Genomic DNA, 18,352 nt, shown 5'->3' on the forward strand with positions numbered 1-18,352 from the left:
GGACTCTGGGGAGACAGAGAGAAAACAGGCTCAATCCCTGCTCTAAAAGAGTTCCCAGCTCAGAGAGGAGATACAGGTAAACATGTATGTGGTAAGAGCATGGAACCAAAGGTACTCTGGCCCAGCCAGGAGTGACGAGCAAGGAGTAAGGTGAAAGAAGAGGTCAGGGAAGGATCCCTCAGGGAGGCAATGGCAGCTCAGAGTCCCTTCTTAAGAACTGCACACGTGGCTGGATCAAGTACGAGGCCTGTAAAGATTAAGTGAGAAGGAGCTTTTTCTGGTCCTCTAAAAACTAATGGCATTAAGCAGGAGATGGTATTAATTTAGCTGATCCCAGTGACTATTAATGTTAATTGTAGTTGAAGCATTCACCTCTGGGCCTGCTGTTTCCTCTCTGCTGAAGGAAGTAGTTCATTTGTCCCATGACAGTGAGTTCCTCGTCCCTGTCTTTCCAGTTCCATCCAGGTCTTCTAAGCTGGTTATAAAGTGGTTCTCCTGACAAAACCCCAAAAATCATAGAATAAAAGCCAGATAAGACCTCATAATTTCTTAGGATGCCCCTTCATTCCCACACAAGGTTTCCTCATAGAACTGTCAGAGGTTTTTTTTTTGTTTTTTTGTTTTGTTTTGTTTTGTTTTTTGCGGTACACGGGCCTCTCACTGTTGTGGCCTCTCCCGTTGTGGAGCACAGGCTCCGGACGCGCAGGCTCAGCGGCCATGGCTCACGGGCCCAGCCGCTCCGTGGCATGTGGGATCTTCCTGGACCGGGGCACGAACCCGTGTTCCCTGCATCGGCAGGCGGACCCCCAACCACTGCGCCACCAGGGAAGCCCTGTCAGAGTTTTAAGAAGTCTCAAATGTTTATAATTAATTGAAACTGTAGTGATTCCATTATTCGGTCAGTCAGTCAACCCAGTATTTATTGACAGCTCTGATTTAGGTATAGAGGGTTCCATTGTAAACTAGGAGTCAAGGTCATTACACCCACAGAGTTTACGGCCTGGTAAAGAATATGAACAAATAAGCAAACAGATTAATTCATGGTGATGAGTGCTTTAATGGAACAAGTTCAGAGTTCAAGAGTTCAAACCCGGTGTGTCAGGGAAGACCTTCCAGAAGAAATGATATATACACTTGGACCTGAAGGAGTAAGATAATGAGGTAAAGATGCCACAGATCCGAAGAGATGGAAGAGGGGATGATAAAGAATGTTCTTGTTGACTGAGCGTGTGAGACTGTGAGGGGCAAGAGGAAACCTGACTTGTTTCAGAAATACAGTGTAGAGAAGAAGAATGTGAGCAGTGAGGCTGGAGTGGTAGCAAAGGCCCAGGCAGAAAAGGTCTAATTGACCAGGTTACAGACTTTATATCTGTTTGAGCAGTGAGGACCCATTGAAGTATTTAAAGCCATGACTGTGTTATGGAAATAACATAATCAGATTTGTGTTTTCAAAGGCTCACTCAGGGGCTTCCCTGGTGGCGCAGTGGTTGAGAGTCCGCCTGCCGATGCAGGGGACATGGGTTCGTGCCCCGGTCTGGGAAGATCCCACATGCCGTGGAGCAGCTGGGCCCGTGAGCCATGGCCACTGAGCCTGCGCGTCCGGAGCCTGTGCTCCGCAACGGGAGAGGCCACAACAGTGAGAGGCCCGCGTACCGCAAAAAAAAAAAAAAAGCTCACTCAGGGTACTTACTGTGTGGGAAAATAGTTGGAGTAGAGCAAGAGATGGGCCAGGAAACCAGTTGGAGGTTTTTGAATTCTGCAGGGCCTCCAAGAGTTGGGGATTGTCCTTTCCTTTGATATCCAAATCTAAATAAAATTAAATGACACCCCCCCACACCCATCCCACATAACCCAGGATGAGGTTACATTTTCCTCGTCGTAGTGCAGACTTCTAGCTCAGAATTCCTGCTTCTGAGTCGGTTCTTAATCCCTTTTTCCCCTGTCAGTTCCTGTAGTTGATGGTCTCTCCTGCAGTGCTTTGCCCCAGCAGTTTGATCCAGCTCCTCATCCTTCAGTTCCCTAAGGAGAAACCAACATAAGTCTGCTAGGTGTACTAGACTTGTACTGAAGTTGTGGGTAGAAAGAAGGATACTTACCACAAAGGAAAGGAAGCAATTTAACATTTTTGTTTTAGTGTTTATCAGATGTTACAGCAAATATCTTACTGGCCTCTTTCACCTTAGGCCTCCGCCTATTGCCATTTTCTGCAACCCATTCTAGATTTGGAGGAATTCCCTTTGCCCTCTGATTTCTCTGTTCCCTCCATCCCATACCTCCTCCCTTCCAAGCTATCAGCAGGCAACTCCAAATTAATTTATGGTGCAAAATAATTTTGTTTGCTTTTGTCTCAGCTTTCCCCTTCTACACAATGCCCAGACCTTGCCTTTCATACCAAAAAGAACCATTAGTGTAATTATCTAAAAGAAAGTACCAGCTAGCCCAGATCTATACTTTCAGCAACTCAAAGAACAAAGGGAAAAGCTGTGGGTGGAGAGATTTGTTCCATCTGTTCTATGTTCCCTTTTTCCTTTTTTCCACCTTCCTGTGGATTAATCCAGTTTTTTAATGATTCTATTCTATTTCTTTTGTTGACTTGTCAGCTATAACTCTTTGTTTTGTTATTTTAGTGGCTGCTTTAGTTTGTATTATACATTTGTTTTAACATATCACCATCTACTTTAAAGTAATAATCATATCCCTTTACATATAGTATAAGAACCTTAAAACAGTATGCTTCTCACCTCCTGGCCTTTATGCTATTGTTATTATCCATTTTACTTTTACATATTTTATAAATCCCACTTTACATTGTTACTATTTTACTTTAAACAGGTCTTTACCTTTTAAAGATTTTTTTCAAATAAGAAAAAATTTTTATATTTACCCTTTTATAGTTACCATTTCTGCTACTCTTCATTCTTTAGTGTAGAGCCATTTCATACCATCATCTTCTCTCTGCCTAAAGGGCTTTCTGTAACATTTCTCATAGTCATGTCTACTGTAGTTGAGTTCTTCCAGCTTTTTTTGCTTTGAAAAAGGTCTTTTTTGTCTATGTTTTTGAAAGGCACTTGCGTTGAGTTTAGAATTCCAGGCTGACTTTTTTGTTGTTCAGCATGCTAAAGGTGTGGCTCTACTGTCTTCTGGTTAGCGTTGTCTCTGATGAGAAGTCTTTTGTCATTCATATCTTTGGTCTATTGTATTCATTCGTCTTTTCCCTCTGGATGCTTTTTAGGTTTTCTGTTTATCATTGGTTTTAAACAATTTGATTATGCTGTACTTTGGTGAGGTTTACTTCATGCCTCTTGTGCTTGGGGTTAACTGAGCTTCTTGGATATGAGGGTTTGTCATTTACATCAAATTTGAAAAAATTTCTGCCATTCGCTCTTCATATATATTTTGTCACGTCTCCTTTGGGGACTCCATTAGACATATATTAATCCTCCTGAAATTTTCCCACAGTTTACTGATGCTTTTAAAATATTTTTTAGCCCTTTTTCTGTGTTTTACTTTGGGTAAACTCTACAGATATGGTTAAGTTAGCTGATCTTTTCTTTGGCAGTGTCTAATCTACTATTAATTCATCCCATGTATTTTTCATCTCAAACATTGTATTTTCATTTTTAGAAGTTCAGTATGGGTCTTTTTATATCTTCAGTGTCTGCTTAACCTGCTCAGTCTTTGCTTTACCTTCTTGAACATATGAAATACAGTTATAATCACCTCTCCAGTACTCTGGCCTATGAACTTTAGCTGCCATGTTCTACCTGGACTCTCAGCTCCAACTCCTCAACTCAGGGAGATCACTGGGCACTGTCTGATCTTCCCCTCCCTGCACTGTAGCCAGGAAGCTCTCCACACAGTAAGCTGGGAGCAAGCCTAGGGCTCATCTCATTTGTTTCCCCTCTTTCAGGAGTCTCTATCCTGTACTATCTAATGCTCAGTGTCTGAAAACTTATTTTATATATTTTGTCTTTTCTTTTTTGTTTGTTTGTTTTGTTTTTATTGTTTATTTATTTATTTATTTATTTATTTTTTATTTTTTGCTTTATAACAAACTTAATCAGTTATACATATACATATGTTCCCATATCCCCTCCCTTTTGTGTCTCTCTCCCACCCTCCCTATCCCACCCCTCCAGGCGGTCACAAAGCACTGAGCTGATCTCCCTGTGCTATGCGGCTGCTTCCCACTAGCTATCTACCTTACGTTTGGTAGTGTATATATGTCCATGCCGCTCTTTCACTTTGTCACAGCTTACCCTTCCCCCTCCCCATATCCTCCAGTCCATTCTCTAGTAGGTCTGTGTCTTTATTCCTGTCTTACCCCTAGGTTCTTCATGACATTTTTTTCCTTAAATTCCATATATATGTGTCAGCATACAGTATTTGTCTTTCTCTTTCTGACTTACTTCACTCTGTATGACAGACTCTAGGTCCATCCACCTCATGACAAATAGCTCAATTTCATTTCTTTTTATGGCTGAGTAATATTCCATTGTATATATGTGCCACATCTTCTTTACCCATTCATCCGATGATGGACACTTAGGTTGTTTCCATCTCTGGGCTATTGTAAATAGGGCTGCTATGAACATTTTGGTACATGTCTCTTTTTGAATTATGGTTTTCTCACGGTATATGCCCAGTAGTGGGATTGCTGGGTCATATGGTAGTTCTATTTGTAGTTTTTTAAGGAACCTCCATACCGTTCTCCATAGTGGCTGTACCAATTCACATTCCCACCAGCAGTGCAAGAGGGTTCCCTTTTTTCCACACCCTCTCCAGCATTTATTGTTTCTAGATTTTTTGATGATGGCCATTCTGACTGGTGTGAGATGATATCTCATTGTAGTTTTGATTTGCATTTCTCTAATGAGTAAAGATGTTGAGCATCCTTTCATGTGTTTCTTGGCAGTCTGTATATCTTCTGTGGAGAAATGTCTATTTAGGTCTTCTGCCCATTTTTGGATTGGGTTGTTTATTTTTTTGTTACTGAGCTGCATGAGCTGCTTATAAATTCTGGAGATTAATCCTTTGTCAGTTGCTTCATTGGCAAATATTTTCTCCCATTCTGAGGGTTGTCTTTTGGTCTTGTTTATGGTTTCCTTTGCTGTGCAAAAGCTTTTAAGTTTCATTAGGTCCCATGTGTTTATTTTTGTCTTTATTTCCATTACTCTAGGAGGTGGGTCAAAAAGGATCTTGCTGTGATTTATGTCATAGAGTGTTCTGCCTATGTTTTCCTCTAAGAGTTTGATAGTGTCTGGCCTTACATTTAGGTCTTTAATCCATTTTGAGCTTATTTTTGTGTATGGTGTTAGGGAGTGATCTAATCTCATACTTTTACATGTCCCTGTCCAGTTTTCCCAGCACCACTTATTGAAGAGACTGTCCTTTCTCTGTACATTCCTGCCTCCTTTATCAAAGATAAGGTGACCATATGTCCGTGGGTTTATCTCTGGGCTTTCTATCCTGTTCCATTGATCTGTCTTTCTGTTTTTGTGCCAGTACCATACTGTCTTGATTACTGTAGCTTTGTAGTATAGTCTGAAGTCAGGGAGCCTGATTCCTCCAGCTCCATTTTTCGTTCTCAAGATTGCTTTAGCTATTCGGGGTCTTTTGTGTTTCCATACAAATTGAGAAATTTTTTGCTCTAGTTCTGTGAAAAATGCCAGTGGTAGTTTGATAGGGATTGCATTGAATCTGTAGATTGCTTTGGGTAGTAGAGTCATTTTCACAATGTTGATTCTTCCAATCCAAGAACATGGTACATCTCTCCATCTATTTGTATCATCTTTAATTTCTTTCATCAGTGTCTTATAATTTTCTGCATACAGGTCTTTTGTCTCCTTTGGTAGGTTTATTCCTAGATATTTTATTCTTTTTGTTGCAATGGTAAATGGGAGTGTTTCCTTGATTTCACTTTCAGATTTTTCATCATTAGTATATAGGAATGCCAGAGATTTCTGTGCATTAATTTTGTATCCTGCAGCTTTACCAAATTCATTGATTAGCTCTAGTAGTTTTCTGGTAGCATCTTTAGGATTCTCTATGTATAGTATCATGTCATCTGCAAACAGTGACAGCTTTACTTCTTCTTTTCCAATTTGGATTCCTTTTATTTCCTTTTCTTCTCTGATTGCTGTGGCTAAAACTTCCAAAACTATGTTGAATAAGAGTGGTGAGAGTGGGCAACCTTGTCTTGTTCCTGATCTTAGCCATTGAGGACGATGCTGGCTGTGGGTTTGTCATATATGGCCTTTATTATGTTGAGGAAAGTTCCCTCAATGCCTACTTTCTGCAGGGTTTTTATCATAAATGGGTGTTGAATTTTGTCGAAAGCTTTCTCTGCATCTATTGAGATGATCATATGGTTTTTCTCCTTCAATTTGTTAATATGGTGTATCACGTTGATTGATTTGCGTATATTGAAGAATCCTTGCATTCCTGGAATAAACCCCACTTGATCATGGTGTATGATCCTTTTAATGTGTTGTTGGATTCTGTTTGCTAGTATTTTGTTGAGGATTTTTGCATCTATGTTCATCAGTGATATTGGCCTGTAGTTTTCTTTCTTTGTGACATCCTTGTTTGGTTTTGGTATCAAGGTGATGGTGGCCTTGTAGAATGAGTTTGGGAGTGTTCCTCTGCTATATTTTGGAAGAGTTTGAGAAGGATAGGTGTTAGCTCTTCTCTAAATGCTTGATAGAATTCACCTGTGAAGCCATCTGGTCCTGGGCTTTTGTTTGTTGGAAGATTTTTTATCACAGTTTCAATTTCAGTGCTTGTGATTGGTCTGTTCATATTTTCTATTTCTTCCTGATTCAGTCTTGGCAGGTTGTGCATTTCTAAGAATTGGTCCATTTCTTCCAGGTTGTCCATTTTATTGGCATAGAGTTGCTTATAGTAATCTCTCATGATCTTTTGTATTTCTGCAGTGTCAGTTGTTACTTCTCCTTTTTCATTTCTAATTCTATTGATTTGAGTCTTCTCCCTTTTTTTCTTGATGAGTCTGGCTAATGGTTTATCAATTTTGTTTATCTTCTCAAAGAACCAGCTTTTAGTTTTATTGATCTTTGCTATCGTTTCCTTCATTTCTTTCTCATTTATTTCTGATCTGATTTTTATGATTTCTTTCCTTCTGCTAACTTTGGGATGTTTTTGTTCTTCTTTCTCTAATTGCTTTAGGTGCAAGGTTAGGTTGTTTATTCGAGATGTTTCCTGTTTCTTAAGGTGGGATTGTATTGCTATAAACTTCCCTCTTAGAACTGTTTTTGCTGCATCCCATAGGTTTTGGGTCATCGTGTCTCCATTGTCATTTGTTTCTAGGTATTTTTTAATTTCCTTTTTGATTTCTTCAGTGATCACTTCGTTATTGAGTAGTGTATTGTTTAGCCTCCATGTGTTTGTATTTTTTACAGCTCTTTTCCTGTAATTGATATCTAGTCTCATAGCATTGTGGTCAGAAAAGATACTTGATACAATTTCAATTGTCTTAAATTTACCAAGGCTTGATTTGTGACCCAAGATATGATCTATCCTGGAGAATGTTCCATGAGCACTTGAGAAAAATGTGTATTCTGTTGTTTTTGGATGGAATGTCCTATAAATATCAATTAAGTCCATCTCGTTTAATGTATCATTTAAAGCTTGTGTTTCCTTATTTATTTTCATTTTGGATGATCTGTCCATTGGTGAAAGTGGGGTGTTAAAGTCCCCTACTATGATTGTGTTACTGTCGATTTCTCCTTTTATGGCTGTTAGTATTTGCCTTATGTATTGAGGTGCTCCTATGTTTGGTGCATAAATATTTACAATTGTTATATCTTCTTCTTGGATCAATCCCTTGATCATTATGTAGTGTCCTTCTTTGTCTCTTCTAGTAGTCTTTATTTTAAAGTCTATTTTGTCTGATATGAGAATTGCTACTCCAGCTTTCTTTTGGTTTCCATTTGCATGGAATATCTTTTTCCATCCCCTTACTTTCAGTCTGTATGTGTCTCTAGGTCTGAAGTGGGTCTCTTGTAGACAGCATATATATGGGTCTTGTTTTTGTATCCATTCAGCCAATCTGTGTCTTTTGGTGGGAGCATTTAGTCCATTTACATTTAAGGTAATGATCGATATGTATGTTCCTATTCCCATTTTCTTAATTGTTTTGGGTTCGTTATTGTAGGTCTTTTCCTTCTGTTGTGTTTCTTGCCTAGAGAAGTTCCTTTAGCATTTGTTGTAAAGCTGGTTTGGTGGTGCTGAACTCTCTCAGCTTTTGCTTGTCTGTAAACGTTTTAATTTCTCCATCAAATCTGAATGAGATCCTTGCTGGGTAGAGTAATCTTGGTTGCAGGTTTTTCTCCTTCATCACTTTAATTATGTCCTGCCACTCCCTTCTGGCTTGTAGAGTTTCTGCTGAGAGATCAGCTGTTATCCTAATGGGGATTCCCTTGTGTGTTATTTGTTGTTTTTGCCTTGCTGCTTTTAATATGATTTCTTTGTGTTTAATTTTTGACAGTTTGCTTAATATGTGTCTTGGCGTATTTCTCCTTGGATTTATTCTGTATGGGACTCTCTGTGCCTCCTGGACTTGATTAACTCTTTCCTTTCCCATATTAGGGAAGTTTTCAACTATAATCTCTTCAAATATTTTCTCAGTCCCTTCCTTTTTCTCTTCGTCTTCTGGAACCCCTATAATTCGAATGTTGGTGCGTTTAATGTTGTCCCAGAGGTCTCTGAGACTGTCCTCTGTTCTTTTCATTCTTTTTTCTGTATTTTGCTCTGCAGCAGTTATTTCCACTATTTTATCTTCCACCTCACTTATCCGTTCTTCTGCCTCAGTTATTCTGCTATTGATCCCATCTAGAGTATTTTTTATTTCATGTATTGTGTTTTTAATCGATGCTTGATTCATCTTTAGTTCTTCTAGGTCCTTGTTAACTGTTTCTTGCATTTTGTCTATTCTATTTCCAAGATTTTGGATCTGGGAAATAGAATCTTGGATCATCTTTACCATCATTATTCTGAATTCTTTTTCAGGTAGACTGCCTATTACCTCTTCATTTGTTAGGTCTGGTGGGTTTTTATCTTGTTCCTTCTCCTGCTGTGTGTTATTCTGTCTTCTCATTTTGCTTATGTTACTGTGTTTGGGGCCTCCTTTTTGCAGGCTGCAGGTTCGTAGTTCCCGTTGTTTTTGGTGTCTGTCCCCAGTGGCTAAGGTTGGTTTAGTGGGTTGTGTAGGCTTCCTGGTGGAGGGGACTAGTGCCTGTGTTCTGGTGGATGAGGCTGGATCTTGTCTTTCTGGTGGGCAGGTCCACGTCTGGTGGTGTGTTTTGGGGTGTCTGCGGACTTTTTATGATTTTAGGCCACCTCTCTGCTAATGGGTGGCGTTGTGTTCCTGTCTTGCTAGTTGTTTGGCATAGGGTGTCCAGCACTGTAGCTTGCTGGTCGTTGAGTGAAGCTGGGTGCTGGTGTTGAGATGGAGATCTCTGGAAGATTTTCGCCGTTTGATATTATGTGGAGCTGGGAGGTCTCTTGTGGACCAGTGTCCTGAAGTTGTCTCTCCCACCTCAGAGGCACAGCACTGACTCCTGGCTCCTCAATTTGGGATGATTTGTTGTCTATTCATGTATTCCACAGATGCAGGGTACATCAAGTTGATTGTGGAGCTTTAATCCGCTGCTTCTGAGGCTGCTGGGAGAGGTTTCCCTTTCTCTTCTTTGTTCTCACAGCTCCTGGGTCTCAGCTTTGGATTTGGCCCCGCCTCTGCGTGTAGGTCGCCGGAGGGCGTCTGTTCTTTGCTCAGACAGGACAGGGTTAAAGGAGCAGCCTCTTCGGGGACTCTGGCTCACTCAGGCCGGGCGGGAGGGAGGGGCACGGAGTGAGGGGCGATCCTGCAGCGGCAGAGGTCAGCGTGACGTTGCACCAGCCCGAGGCGCGCCGTGCGTTCTCCCAGGGAAGCCGCCCCTGGATCCCGGGACCCCGGCAGTGGCGGGCTGCACAGGCTCCCGGAAGGGTGGTGTGGACAGTGACCTGCGCTCGCACACAGGCTTCTTGGCGGCGGCAGCAGCAGCCCCAGCGTCCTATGCCCGTCACTGGGCTCCGCGCTTTCAGTCGCAACTCGCGCCCGTCTGTGGAGCCCCTTTAAGCAGTGCTCTTAATCCCCTCTCCTCACGCACCAGGAAACCAAGAGGGAAGAAAAAGTCTCTTGCCTCTTCGGCAGCTCCGGACTCCCTGCCGGCTAACTGTGGCACATTAGCCCCCTTCAGGCTGAGTTCTCGCCGCCAGCCCCAGTCCTCTCCCTGCACTCTGACCGAAGCCCGAGCCTCAGCTTCCAGCGCCGCCCGCCCCGGCGGGCGAGCAGACAAGCCTCTCGGGCTAGTGAGTGCCGCTCGGCACCGATCCTCTGTGCGGGAATCTCTCCGCTTTGCCCTACCCAGGTATGTGGGGAGTTTCTTGCCTTTTGGGAGGTCTGGGGTCTTCTGCCAGCGTTCAGTAGGTGTTCTGTAGGAGTTGTTCCACGTGTAGCTGTATTTCTGGTGTATCCATGCGGAGGAAGGTGATCTCCGTCTGTCTTTTCTTTTAGTTGTTTGAAGCAGTAGGGTATGTCTGATCCTTAGCTAGCAGCGGAAATCCAGAATGTATCTTGAATCTATGGATATCTTATCATCTCTACTGCTTTCACCATCATCCTCCCTCTCTTGGCCTGAGAGATCCTTTCTGGTCTATCTGGTCCCCTTACTACCTCTCTTGTTCCTCTCTGGTCCATTATCTACTTAATAGCCCAAATGGTGTTCTTAAAGCATAAATTAGATTATGGCATTCCCTCACTTAAAACTCTTTAGTGGTGTTCTAGTGCACTTTTATTTATCTATTTATGTGGCTGCATCGGGTCTTAGTTGCGGCATGTGGGATCTTTGCTGTGGCACGTGGGGTCTTTCATTGCAGCGCGTGGGCTCTTCGTTGTGGCACACTGGCTTCTCTCCAGTTGTGGCACGTGGGCTTCAGAGTGCACGGGCTCAGTGGTTGAGGCGCACGGGCTTAGTTGCCCCGCGGCATGTGGGATCTTAGTTCCCCGACCAGGGATCGAACCTGCTTCCCCTGCATTGGAAGACAGATTCTTAACCACTGGACCACCAGGGAAGTCCCTCTAATGCACTTTTAATAAAATCCAGATGTCTTACTTTGGTTTTCAGTGTCCTGCATGATCTGGCCCCTGCCTACCTCTCCAAATTCATCTCTTTGTTCCCTACATTTTAGCTACATTGTTTTTCCCCATTTCCCTGAATATTCCAAGCTCAGAAAGACCTCAGGGTCTTTCTGTATGTGACCAGGCAGCAGCCCCTAGCCATTGCACCAGGGAACCTACAGCAGATCCTTTCCTGTGATCTACCCAGACCCATAAAATTCTCTGCATGTGGGGAGTATCCTGAGTCCTGGACCACATTCTTATCCTTTGTAGTTTTTCTTAGAAATCAACTGTTTAGCTAATGCTTTGGGATTCATTTAGGGCCTCCATTGAACCCTAAAACCAAGCACACTATCTGGCACACCTCCACTTGGACTCTTCTTCAGAGAACAACTTGTCAAGTTGTCAGGGAGGCCTCTCAGGGTCTCCTCATCTAAAAAGGTCCCCCTGTTATTTTCTGTCTTAATTCCCTATTCCTTTCTTAGGAATATTTACAACAGTTTCTGTTTTTTATGAGCTTGTATTTTGTCATCCTCCCCACTAAATTAAATATTCCATGAGGGGAAGGGTGAAATCTATCTTTTTCACTATTCTCAGTATCCATCACCCTAACTGTCACATAGTAAGTATTTAATAATATTTGTTGAATGAAAGGATACTTAGTCCTCTGACTTTTCTCCAGCCTGTATATGCCCATCCTCTTTCTCCTTTGCCATGAATTCTAGTAGAGGATGTGGGACACGTGGTTCAGAGAAAGATATTTTTTTAACATGGGACAGACTTAAGTCTGTCTTAAGCATGCGTAAGAACTGTGCTAGCCTCTGAGTCCTGTGTTGGTGCAAGAAGTTTCTTAGATCCACAACTGTAGTTGTTTCTTGATCATTCAGTTTACCCCCATGAAGGGGAAAGCATGCTTCTGAGCGTAGAGTCCTTGAATCTCAGAAGCAGAAATGGATCTAGAGATGATCTGGTATCTAGCCCAGCAGACAGCTGTGTTCATCTGACTTCTGCTTAAATTCCCCTAATGATACGTTGCTCACAGTCACCTTTGGCAATCAGTTTTATCGTTCGATACTTCTGATTACCAAATGCCTTCCTTTCTGAGCTGAAATCTACCTTCTTGTAACTCCTACCCCTGCTCTACTCTCTGCCTTCCAAAAAACAGATCTACCTCCAGCCCTCTTCTCTACTCATGACTGCCCTTGGTGTCTTTGTCTCCTCTGACTTTTCTCCAGCCTGTATATGCCCATCCTCTTTCTCCTTTGCCATAAATTCTAGGCCTCTCACCACCGTTCTGGTCATCCTCCACTGGGAACTCTAGTTTTTAAGGTCAGCCTTGCAATGTGATACTCAGAAGATCTGCTTCTCACTGAAAATAGCTGTGTAAGGGCAAGATCCTTGTCTGTGTTTACCTCTGCATACCCCATACCTAGCACAGTGGCTGGCAAACAAAGGGTGCTCAACAAATGTTTGTTGAATGAATGAATGAGCTCCCTCTCATGCTGATTGTTCTCATGTCTCCAGCATTCACTGGTGAATTTAATTCAAGTTGATCCTGTGAGGTTAAGGGATTTCATCTCCATTTTATAGATGCACAAGCTGAATCCCAGAAAAAAGGTGGTGATCATTCACTAATCATCATACCAGTATTAGAACTTAAGTGTTCCAGCCCCAACTTCTGATGCCTGGGCCAGTGGTTTCAAAGTTTGTTTTGTTTTAGCAGTAGAACTCCTTTTTTGCAAAGGTAAGATTATATGAAACTCTGGTATACAAAAGCTAAAACCAGAGCTGTTTTGATAGAAGCTGGGATGAGGCCCAGGCTCTACCGAGGAGCTGGGAGTTCTGCAGGGCTCTGTGGAGCACAGTTGGAAAGCACTGCAGTCTTCTGCCCTGCCATCATCCTACTGAAGGCAGCCAGGGCCTCATTTGATCAGCCTTAAGCTGATTAGGACCTCTCAGAGCCTTGGGCATGATGCTTCATCTTTCCTCTTCATCTCATTAGGATAAGATTTAATGACCTTGCCTAGTCCAGGTGCCACCAGTCCAGATTTTCAGACCTCTCAACTCAGAATCCAGATTTCTTTTACCATTCTTAGCATTGCCAAGAGAAGAGACACTTACTGATTTTGCATCAGCATCTGGTGAACCCCTGGCATTGTCATCATAATTATTCTTCACATCTGTTAGCTCATGTGAAGTATGTCTTTGCTGAGTAAAATGAGTACTAGAAAGGTGAGGTTATTACTGTGCTGATAAATACAGAAACTAGAGTTCATTTTTTTCTTGAGCTATTGCAGAGAACTTCGGTTTACACTCTAACTCTGAATGAAGAATAAAATACAACTCCCCACCTTTGTAAAGTCCATCCCATTCTGTTTTCTCATTTGATGTTCTCAGCATGACAAAGGGTGAGTTTTCCCCATTTTACAGATGAGGAAACTAGTACTCAGAAATGACAAATATCTTGCCTTGAATCACATACCTAGTGAGAGGCAGGAGCCCAGAAGTAGAACCCAGGCGTCCTGTTTCCTGGATTGGATTCCTGTCCTTGTCTCAAAGTGGGGCATTGCTATAATCATCTCTCCTGGAAAGTAGGAATCTGAAACCTCACCTGCAGAAATGGGGTGGGATATGGTTTAGGTATCCTAGAGCGCCTCAGAGACTTCTCTCTTCAGAACCATTTCTAGGAAAGGGCTTCATCAGTTAAATTTCCTGAGATATGGATGAATTGCTGTCTCATGCTAGATTTGACTGTAATCAACTTTAGGTGAGAATTAGAAAGTTGTCCTAAAATCCTAAACCATCTTGCCAAAGAGGTCTTACTGTATACCAGACAAGTTCCTTGAATTTAACGTTCATCAGAGGCCCTGTATGAATCCCAAGCATTATCTAAACACCTAATCTCTAAGAAAAACCACAAAGGACAGTGTGATATGGTCCAGGACCCAAGACATCGCCCATAAGCAGAGAAGGCAGTGGCCAGAGGATCTGACTTGGTATGGGTAGAACCCAACCATGAGAGGGAGTCTGCTTCAGGTTCTGTAGTGCAAGGATTAGGGGCTGCTGCATGGGGTTGGGCCGTGGCCTGGTTGTAGAAATGTCAGGATGAGGTTCCCTTTACAAAGGCTTTCATAGCCATTCTCTTTTTTTTTTTTTTTTTTTTTGAGGTACGCGGGCCTCTCACTGTTCTGGCCTCTCCCGTTGCGGAGCACAGGCTCCGGACGCACAGGCTCAGCGGCCATGGCTCACAGGCCCAGCCGCTCCACGGCATGTGGGATCTTCCCGGACTGGGGCACGAACCCGTGTCCCCTGCATCGGCAGGTGGACTCTCAGCCACTGCGCCACCAGGGAAGCCCAGCCATTCTCTTTTGATGTTCACAAACCCCTTGGGAGAAAGGGGCCTCCCATGTTATAGGTTAGGAGACTGAGGTACTGAGGGAAGCACCTTGTCTGCTGAGTGGCAGAGTCAAATTCTAACCCAGATTCTGTGCTCCATGCCCATGCTCTCACTACTATACAACCCCAGCTTCCTTGGAATGTTTCCATAAAACAAGGCAAATATGAAAGGAGGGAGGAAACATAGGAGCAGATCCTTTGCAGACAGGCCTTTAGCCAGCCATCCAGAAGCATTTCTGAGGTGTCCTGCTGGCTAAGAGGGTCAGCTTCTAAAGTGACTTCCTCTAAGCAAATGTATCTCTTCTTCGGCACCCCTATTCCCTGCTCTAGCATCTTGTGTTAGGGCAGACTCTTCCCAGAATAGCTTTCTTTTTTTTTTAAGGTTCTCCTTGTCAGAAAAAGCCTAAGACATCCAAACCAGAAGAAAACTCAGAGACCATCTAGTCTAAAAGGAAGTCTCTGAGGAGATCCATGTCCAGAGAGTGGCATTGGGCTTGACTAAGGCCACCTAGTGAGAGCCAGAGCCATGACTGGTACACAGGCACCCTGTGACCCAGCCCAGGGCTCTCTGCTTTGCTGCCTCTTACTCCACCCAAACAGATTCCTGGGAGCCAGCGCCCTGGCAGTCCTTTCAGGCTAGTCCCTGCTGTAACTCTGGTTTTACTGTTTTCCAGGTGAGACCTTTGCCCTGGGAAATAGCCTGGCCCGGTCCTTGGAGCCACACTCAGACTCAATGGACTCCACCTTGAATCCCACCAACCTTGTCAGCACCTCCCAAAATCTTCGAAACCCTGGGTACCGGCCTTTGCTTCCATCCTGTGGCCTCCCACTGAGCACTGCCTCGGCTGTGCGCAGGTTCTGCTCCAGGGGTAAGCTTTTCAGAGTTCTGGCTCTCCTTGCCCTCTCTCATTCTTTCCTTCCTGAACCCTGGGAGGCCAGAAAGGACTTAACTCTGTTGCCTGCTGCCTGGAGGGTGGACTGGGGTCTGGGCTACCATTGTGCCTGACTAGGCACCTGGGGAGCAATTGAAGCTCTGGGATTAGCTTGAGAATAACAAAAACTAAGAGCCAGCGACCTAGAGCCAAAGGGACAGGGAAGGAGTCCTTCATTCATTCATGAGCCATTTATTTGAACACCGTCTGTGTTTGTCATGGGGATGCAAAACTCAATCACGGGCTTCCCTGGTGGCGCAGTGGTTGAGAGTCCGCCTGCCGATGCAGGGGACACGGGTTCGTGCCCCTATCCCGGAAGATCCCACATGCCGCGCAGCGGCTGGGCCCGCGAGCCATGGCCGCGGAGCCTGTGTGTCCGGAGCCTGTGCTCCGCAACGGGAGAGGCCACAGCAGTGAGAGGCCCGCGTACAGCAAAAAAAAAAAAAAAAAAAAAAAAAACTCAATCACTTCTTGTCCTTAAGGAGCTCAAAGTCTTGTGGGAGAGACAAACACTTAAATAGATAACTTGAAAACAACATCTTGAGTGTGGCTAAAGAGATACACTTTGAGTTGCATGAAAACTGCAAGAAGGAACACCTAACCCAAGTTTGGTATCCAGGGGAAGCTTCCTTGAGAAAGTGTCTGACATTTTAAACGTTGACTATATTAATGTATTAGGAGTAGTAGAGGAGGGAGAGCTTTCCAGGGAAGAGAGTACAGTATGGACAAGGACAAAGGGATAAGAACTAACACAGATTGTACCAGGAACTACATGCAGTTTGGTATTGCTGAAAAACAAGATGTAATTCTGGGACTTCAAAGGGAAAAGCCTGCAAGCGTCAGGGGTTGTATCATAGAGGACCTTAAATGCCACGTTAAAGAGTTTGGGGTTGATCTTGTAGGTAATGCGAAGCTCTGGAGACTTTTACTTAGAGACAAGACCTAAACAGGTTTGTGTTTCCAGTAGATCATTGACTACTGTGTTGTGGATGGAGCTGAGGCAGGACAAGAGTAGAGAGACCACTTAGGAGGTTACTTAGGTTTCTGGCCAGACCAGAAATGATAAAGGCCTAGATTAGGGCAGTGGTAGAAGGTTTGTAGAAGAGAGAATAGATTTGAAAACTCTTCATGAGGTAAACTGAGTCAGATTCAAGGGTTGTGATGAAGGAATGGGAATGTCTGCCAGGTTTCTAGAAGGGGTGACTGGATAGATGGTGGTGCCATTCACTGAGAGAGGGAACCAACCATAGAAGACAAAGAAGGGGAGGGAGCCCGTGGGTCATCTAGGTGATACCCAGCAGGCAGTGGCTGTGCAGGTCTGATCCTCAGGGAAGAATACTGAGCTGAAGTTAAATATTTGGGAGTCATCAGCAAAGAGATGGAAGTTGAAGCTGTAGGGTGAATGACCCCCCAACTCCCAGGAGTAGAACGAAAAGAACAGTTGACCAAAGAAGGAGTTCTGGGGACCAACAAAGTTCAGGAGGAGGGAACAGGAAGAGGATCCCACCAAGGGGACAAAGGAGTAGTCAAATGTGAGGAAAAACAGAAGACTTTGGTGCTGTGGTGGCCAGGAGTACAGAGAGTGTTTTAAGACGAGTACAACCCAAAGAGGTTTGGTAAAATAGGCCTGAGAAATATCTGGATGTGGTGATTAGTGAGTAATTGGTGATCTTAGTAAGAGCAGCTTCAGTGGTGCTGGAGGGTGGTGAGGGCAGATTGCAGTGGGTGGGGATATCAAGGAGAGTTTGATGAGAAAAAAGGTGACCTTCAAAAGAAGGTCTTCTAGAGTGGGTGTACGCTGGGCATGTTTATCAGCAGACAACTTGAGCCTTCCAAGAAGAAGAAATTAAGAATACAGGAAAGAGAAAGTAAGGCCTTGTGGGTGGTAGAAAGGATTAGGGATCAGTCTTAAGACAGAAGGAGGCACACCTTGCTCCCTGAGACTGGAGGGAAAATTGGCTGTGGCCATGAGAGAATGGAGAGAGGGCTGAGTAGGGAAGGGCTCCAGAGTGCCAGGAGATTGGACCAGCCATAAAGAAGACAGGAGAAAATGAGTCAAGGAGGAGGGGATGGTTTGCAGGAAACACGAAGGTCCAGCGATGCTTGGAGCTTGGAGGCTAGTTTGCCAGTTTACAAGAGCTATGGTTTTCTTGTGTGGTTCTTAGAAACCTAGATGTGGGGTGAAAAAAGACAGTTTGAGAGGTAAGTTTTTACATTGAGCTAGCAGGGCAGGAGGGGGCAGGGAGCGGGGGAGCAGGTACTCAGTGGAGCTGGAAGAAGAGGAGTTTAGATCATCAACACTGGATCTGGGCAGGGCAGGGAAGAAGCAAGGCTGAGAGAAGGCTGAAGGATGGAAAGACTATAAGTTTGATGTGCTAAAAAGATCTTTGTGACATAATGGTTACGGGGACGTAGGTCCCAAGAGAGTTGAAAAGGTAGGATGTTGGGGTCAGAGAGGGGGGATGTTTAAAATTCCGAAGTGGATTTGTTCCAAGTGATGCAAGAACCAGACAGTATCCTTGGCAGTAAGCATTTGAAGTATAGTAGAGATGAAAGTCTCTGGAAGCAAGGCAGCAGTTGAATGGATTGCCTCTGAGGATTACGGCAGGAATTGGGGTGGAACAGAAGGTAGTGAGTTAAGTACCCAAAAGTCTTCATTTAACAAAGAGCAGAAACCCAGAGATCTACAGATGAAAGTGATCTGGAAGAGCAGACGGTCGGTACATGTCTGGCCTCTGAAGAACACGAGCTTCTGTCGGAAGATGGTCTAAAAGCAGCAGTGGGGAGACAGGAGAATGCCATTTCCACACCCACTGTGGCCTCCCCCAGTCCAGGGATGGATGAGGTG

At 43.8% G+C, this 18,352-nt stretch overlaps 1 protein-coding gene across 7 annotated transcripts in view; it reads left to right on the forward strand.

The window, feature by feature from the left end:
* Positions 1-18,352, forward strand: part of SCMH1 (Scm polycomb group protein homolog 1) — a 200,826-nt gene that overhangs the window by 175,253 nt on the left and 7,221 nt on the right. For all 7 annotated transcript variants that reach the window (XM_081226621.1, XM_081226625.1, XM_081226622.1 and 4 more), the window contains one exon: positions 15,247-15,441. In XM_081226621.1, coding sequence (XP_081082747.1) covers positions 15,247-15,441 — 195 coding nt within the window. The remainder of the gene's footprint in view (positions 1-15,246; positions 15,442-18,352) is intronic.

This window comes from Mesoplodon bidens (assembly GCF_964165515.1).
Source record: "Mesoplodon bidens genome assembly, chromosome: 2".
Lineage (NCBI taxonomy): Eukaryota > Metazoa > Chordata > Mammalia > Artiodactyla > Ziphiidae > Mesoplodon > Mesoplodon bidens.